This window comes from Chiloscyllium punctatum, chromosome 17 (assembly GCF_047496795.1).
Source record: "Chiloscyllium punctatum isolate Juve2018m chromosome 17, sChiPun1.3, whole genome shotgun sequence".
Taxonomy (NCBI): domain Eukaryota; kingdom Metazoa; phylum Chordata; class Chondrichthyes; order Orectolobiformes; family Hemiscylliidae; genus Chiloscyllium; species Chiloscyllium punctatum.
Window position 1 is genome coordinate 53,273,226 of NC_092755.1, and position 6,682 is coordinate 53,279,907.

General features: G+C 44.0%; 1 protein-coding gene across 1 annotated transcript; it reads left to right on the forward strand.

The window, feature by feature from the left end:
* The first annotated feature begins 306 nt into the window (after window positions 1-306).
* LOC140487695 (immunoglobulin lambda-1 light chain-like) lies at window positions 307-6,358 on the forward strand. The gene is made up of 3 exons (XM_072586965.1): window positions 307-395; window positions 560-904; window positions 5,772-6,358. Exons 1-3 carry the CDS (start codon window positions 350-352, stop codon window positions 6,098-6,100), a joined length of 720 nt encoding a protein of 239 aa, XP_072443066.1. The 5' UTR covers window positions 307-349; the 3' UTR covers window positions 6,101-6,358.
* The last annotated feature ends 324 nt before the right edge of the window (window positions 6,359-6,682 follow it).

Consider the following 6,682-nt stretch of genomic DNA (forward strand, 5'->3'; position numbering starts at 1 on the left):
TATGATCAAATTTTAGGTTTTACAAAATATGAGCTTGGAACTATTTCAGCCTTTGGACTTTTGTTAAAGTCACAGCGATAATGTAACGGGGAACGTCTCAGCGAGGAGGAGGGAGAGTGGACAAGCTGAATTCTATCGTGTGACTTTGCTGTTTGGAATCATTGTGACTGATACAATTGGTTACAAGAACCTGAATGCTGCTCAGGTGGCCAATCGACGCTTTCGGGAAAACACTATATTTGCATATTTAATAAGACGGTGATATTTAAATTGGTCCAACCTTTGATATAAAAGTTTACATTCACTGATCAGAAGCATTGGATATTCATACTTCAACAGCACCGTCACGATGGCCGCTGCTCTTGTTCTGCTTTTGCTCACGATTGGTCTGACCTGTAAGTGTCATCGAAAATTTGTAATTTCTTTAGCGTTAGGATTTTTTTTCAAGTAAAGCCTAGGCCTAATCCACAGTCTGATATGATCTGAATGTAACGTCGTCGATGGATGTTCATTTTTACCGGGGGAATTTTAACCATGAAATGGTTTATCTGTTTTACAGACACGAGCGCGGAGGTCCGCTTGGTCCAACCAGCTTCCGAGTCCACAACACCTGGAGAAACTGTCCGCCTGACCTGTACAGTCCACGGAATCAGCCTTTCAAAGAATTATGTTAATTGGTATCACCAGAAACGGGACAGCGCCCCAAGGTTTATTCTGTATGGGACTGATAACAGAGGTGAGGGGATCTCGGACAGATTTACCGGCTTAGAAGATGAATCAACCAACGTGGGATATTTGACCATCACTAACGTGCAGCCGGAGGACGCTGGCGATTATTACTGTTTATCACAAGACACAAGCGACTTGTGGCACTTCGGGAGCGGAACCAGGCTAAATATTCCGAGTAAGTGACTTATTCTTTACGCCTCTAAATCAAATTGCTTTTCAGCACATAAATGCAAAGTTTGTTTTGTCAATTTCCGACAAAAGTGTTCCTCTGAGACTGAATCTGTTTGGCCCGCTGTTCCAACAAGCAAACTATTGGATCAGTTTTTTTTAAATTTAAAATTACAATGCGATGTCAAAGGAGTAATGTTCCCAGAGGACGGTTCACACATTAACGAGAGAGAGAGGGAAGTGGAACTGGTTTAACCTGAGAGGCATCAGGTGAGGGGAGAGGTCGAAAAGCTGGACCTTTCCTGGTAACCTCAATTGGTCCAAAATTGAACCCCCGCTTAACAGCCATCCAGGCAACTGAATTAACTGACACCCTATATAGAAGTAACTCGATGTTGAATGCATTCTCTGTCTACCTGGTTCCCTTTGGGAGCTCGAGCCTATCACGCAATCAAAGAGGAAGCTTATCGCTGCTTGTAACTGGAGGACACAATGATTAGCATTTGTACTTCGAATTTGCCCTCTTTCCATTACTGCTCCTTCTCCATATTCGGTGATTGTGAGTTGACCTGCACTGTACGAACCAAATATATTGTTTGTACTGGATGAGGTAAGCCTAAACTATATTCAAATCGTCACTTTAGGTAAACAGTCCCATGCTGTTGCTCAGGTTAAAACTGCTATTTTAAGAGCTACTGGTAGTCCAGGAGGAAAAGACGATTTGTCGCTAAAATTGCAATGCCACGTTGAATTGTATGTGAGCAGCAACTCGGAGATAGTGAGGACTGCAGACGCTGAAGAGTCAGAGTCCATAAAATGTGGCGCTGCAAAAAGCACAGCAGGTCAGGCAGCACACGGGGAGTCCTGATGAAGGACTTATGCCCGAAAAGTTGACTGTCCTGCTCCTCAGATGTTTCCTGACCTGCTGTGCTTTTTCCAGCGCCACACTTTATGGACTCTCGATTGTATGTGATAATATTTAATAGATCAGATACTATTATAATATTATGAAGTTTTTTTGAAGTCCCAGCATGTGTTCTCCAAAAACCAATGACATGGACCGGTTTCAATCCAAGTATTTTAAAATGAGGTGAAGGTTGGAAATGGAAACGTATTTTCGCACTGGAACTCGGAATTTCTCTCAACTTAGCGTAAACTAAACGTTCAGTCGTGTTCCAAGCCTCTTCCAATCCTCAATAATTCTCTGCAGTCAGTCACTCAACTAAAGACCACAGATTATTTTAACTTTCCAGGCGAAGGTCGGGAACAGCGCCGGGTCCCGAGCCCGCCTGTTAGAGCCGCACACTCGCTAGGGTATCGTTACGCCAAGCAGCCGCTGAGTGACCCCTCTCTCCAGCCCCTCGGAGTTACCTTCTGTTTGAAGCTATTGGAGTTGGTGGGTGGGGGCAAGGTGGTTTCGGGCGGCCGCCATGGGGGGAGGTGAGAGCTGTGAGGCACATGGAGAGCTGTATTATGAAGCGATCGCCAAAGTTGCTTCGGTCACACAGACGGAGGGGTCTGTTCGCCTCCTGCGTAGAAAAGCACCACAGTGCCGACTAAGAGCTAATTCTCCTCTCCGCTCCGCTCCCCACCACTGCCTGAGCGGACAGCTAATAACGCTGGGGAGCCGTCTGGGAAAAGCCCATGTTGACGGGAACCAGTCAGGGGACCATCCGACACGTTATATTCCGAATGTCCCGGCGTCACTCCCCTCCCCTGCCAAAACCACATCCAAGGGTTAGTAAAATACCAGAGTTAGGCCGATCTCCCCTCAAAACTTCTGGAATACGAAGGGAAGCCATGTAGAAATGGGCTAAACATTGTTTCGTTTTGCATACCATCGGTGTAAATTGTAACATGAGAATTCATGGCAATGTTGCGCATCGGCAGGTAGAATTGGAGTGACTAGTAACCTCCAGATGAATCCCGGAAGGAAACGTGTCCCAGAAACGGCGCCTGGGCTGGCCTTGCTCCAAATTCAACAAAATAGTATCCCACATATTTTGAAACAGGACTAAACTGTTTCTGTTATCAGACAACATATGCTGGCCTTTTGAAAAATCAGGCACCGAGATGATGGGCTTGCCAAAGTGAAACCCATGATCTAAAAGGAATAGCGCGGTCAGGGAGTGGATTGGACGTCAGCCTACTGAGTTCGGGTGAAGGGTTACTTTCTGGGCTACAGGAGTGTATACAGTGCAGTCCCCCTGAGATTGTTGCTTACTGTATCTGTAGGGATAAAGTGGACTTTGGTATACTCGACACATTTTCAACGTTTGGCTGAGGAAAAGGCTTGCGACTGTTGTGAGTTGTGAGGAAGGGAATGAGAAATTCCAAGTCTGACGAGGCTGATGGCCGTGAATGGAGGGAGGTGTGAAGTTTTACATGTGAGGGGGAGTAGGATGAAGCAATACGAAACAGTGGATGTAATTGTACAGTGGGGCATAGAAACAGAGAGAGGCACTGGGAGTTGAGGACACAAGATGGATATTTAAAGACCGGGCAGGCTGAGCATCTTTTTTTTAATAAAAAGAAGTTTTTCGGAATTCTGGGCTTGAAAATCGACAAAAGCAAGGAAATTATGATCAACTTTCATAAAACACTGAACTGGCTACATCAGGTGCTTTTGGATCAAGTTGGCAGGAATGGTGGGGGTTTTAGAGGGTGATAAGCAAAGAAACCTTTCGTGAAAATGGCTCCACTATTAAGGAGGTTTAGTGAGGCAGTTTCATTGAAGCAGCAGAGAGTGTTCTCCTGAAAGAAAATGAGGAGTTGACAGGATTTGATGGGGACGTCGAGAACCATACAATGTCTAGGCTGGATCCATTGGGAGAAATCGTTGCCATTGCTCGAATAATGGCAAACCAGACAACACAGATTTACGGTGAAACGCGAAAGAACCATGGGTGACGCGAGGAGAAACATTGTAGACACGGTGTGTTCAGGGAATATGTGCTGTCTGAGGCTGTAGTGGAGGCATATCCAATTCTGACTTTCTGAGGAATTTGGGGGTGCGTGAGAGTGGGGGGGGCGGGTCTCTCGCAGGGGCATTCCCCCTCTCCCGCTGTAATTTGGGACTTATCTCCGGAAAATCGGGGCCCTCAGCAGAATTTGGCAACATCTGGCCGATTGGAATGGGTATGGTGATGCCAGTAACGTATTTTACTGGTAAAAGTAAGATAAATTGCACAATGTAGTTTGGGATTTACTGAGTCAAAGTCGTGACGCTAGGGAAAACTGATAATTGAAAACATATATTCTTAGTCAACACAAATAATTTAAAAACGTTTCTGCTACAGTTACAGGTGTATGTATGAAAAGGTGTTCAGTAATTTTCTCGTGAAATTCTTAGATAAAGGAATAGCCATACACAACTGATGATTCTCTCTAGATAACTCTGCCCAACTTTGTTCAGTCATTGTTAGTAGTCAAATAGTCAGAAGTTTTCATAGATGTAAACACAATTCAATCGAGTGATGTCTGGGATAATCAATCTAAAATATAACTAAAGCAATTTAAAAGTGCTCGTGAAGGACTATTCATATTGAGAATATTAGGTTGTATTGGATCAAAAGTCGAATTGATGCAATCCGTTGCAGATCATTATTGTTTCGAAGTGTGATTATACACCCCCGGAGTTGGACACAGGCTCAGAGGTCGGGGCACTGCATCACAGAACTCTAGTTGCTACCCTTTACCGCATTTAATTGCCGACATGTGTGAACATCCAGAAACCAAGTCTCCTGTCATTCGAAGTTAATTTGTGATTACATCACCATCCTGAAGCATTATTGTCCAATTATCCTAAAAATTGATTAATGATATCAGTTATCAGCACACATCACAATAGAGTTGAAATAGATATTACAAATGTTTAGTTTCACATCAATTCAGGCTGACCGGACTAAGGGTATGTCAAAAGTACAATGTTGGGGAAAGCTGTCTTTGCTTGATATCAGTGGAAGTCTGTGCACATTACTAGCGCAATGCAAGTCAGTCTCTGTCACGAGCAGTCAAGTTTAAAATAGCATCCTCGTGGTATAGACGTATTTCCTGCTTGAAATTGTCTACACAAATACATAAGGGATGTTTATTAGGAAAGCTGGTGAGTACGAGGGACTCCGAGTGTGAAGTATCTTTGGAAAGAATGCAGAGTGAACGTCCCAATGGCCCTTCTTTGGTTCGGCCAGACCTGCTGAGTTTTCCCAGCAATTTCCGTTTTTGAATTTAAAAAAGGACTTTGCGCTAGCTTTTGTTCCCTGATTGCCAACAAGCAGACTGTCAGTTTATTACATACTACCCGAGTGATTCGGACTTGAAACTGAGTCCCCTAGCCTCAAGAGAGAGGGACACGGCCACTGCGCCATAACCAAGCGGAGCCTTGATGATTTTGGCTTGATTTTGAATTGGCCTCCTTTCACCTCACATGGTGGAAAGTCATGACCACCACTTTAGTGGGACACAGCGTTCAATACTGCAGTGATCTCAACACGCAGCCTCCCAGAATCTGACGCTTTACCAGTGCACATATGTACTTGGATTTTTGAGAGCTAGTTCCCCAAAATGAACTCTTTTTTTTAACCGAAGTATATTTCCAGACCCTCCGGCCTTCTCCAGCAAGACATTAAGTGACAGAAGGCTTCTTTGTCTCTATGCAGTTTAAGGAAATTCGGTTTTCTACATGTTCCTTGAATGTGCTAACAAGTACATTTGTACTCAAGTGAAATTTCTCAGAAACATAAACCTCTGGCGGGTACACGTCTCTGCAGCTCAGAATTAAATACATTTTGGTGTTTCAATGTGAGTGTTTGACACAGTTCATAATTCAAGTGTGTATGTGAACTCATAAGCAGTCTTTCATCTTTCGCTTCTAGGTCGTCAGCCAAACAAGCCCACAGTGTTGCTCCTCCCCCCGTCAGAACAGCAGATTGCAAAAGCCAATGAGGCGACGCTGGTGTGTATGGTCAGTCATTTCTACCCGGAGTCGGTGACGCTGGTGTGGAGTGTGGACGGCAAAGTCAGGCAGACCGGCATCCAGACGAGCTCAACCCTACAGGACTCTGACCAGACATACAGCGTAAGCAGTTACCTCACCCTGTCAGCTTCTGAGTGGACCTCACACGAGCTTTATTCCTGCGGAGTGCAACACCAGACCCTCAGCTCCACACTTGAGCAAAGCATCAGGAAATCAAGCTGCATCTGATGAAGATGTTAAAATGCTTTATTGTTAAAAACGTATTTTCTGTATTATTGTTAAAAAAAACTTTCCATGTTCCTTGATATGAATTTCATGCAATTTTTACAATGTTAACTTTTTGAAAAGGGTGCTTGACCCTCACACCTTAAAGCAAAATAACGTCATTGTATTTCCGTGTACTCTATTAATGTCTTATTTTTGGCCCTGATTAAATAATCAAATACTTGTGAGTACGCAAAATGTTGTATAGCTCGCAACACGAAGGCCAAATTCACCAGGAGGGTTTCAAAGGGAGAGTGTCAGAAAGGGACGGCAGACAGGCAGATACCGAGTGACTTCTGTGTGTACCTCCAACAGTTGCTGCTTTCTTGTTAGCTTATGGATTTGCAAGAGTTTGTTGGATTTGTGATCTAATCCTGGGCATCCTTCTCCATTCCCTGCAAGGGAACCCGTCTGCTGGACAGTTGTGAAAAATACAGAGAAATAAAATCACATATTTAAATATTGACTTCTCGACATTCTAAAAATAAATTGGGTCTCAAGGGAGTTCAAGCAACACAATGAGAGAAGTGAGCAGATGTTATTTTG

What these genes read in the sequence shown, in the direction of transcription:
- LOC140487695 (XM_072586965.1), top strand. Translation starts at nt 350, where the DNA reads ATGGCCGCTGCTCTTGTTCTGCTTTTGCTCACGATTGGTCTGACCT. An exon ending in GCTCACGATTGGTCTGACCT is followed by an intron (nt 396 to 559) that starts GTAAGTGTCATC and finishes TCTGTTTTACAG; the next exon opens with ACACGAGCGCGGAGGTCCGC. An exon ending in AACCAGGCTAAATATTCCGA is followed by an intron (nt 905 to 5,771) that starts GTAAGTGACTTA and finishes TTTCGCTTCTAG; the next exon opens with GTCGTCAGCCAAACAAGCCC.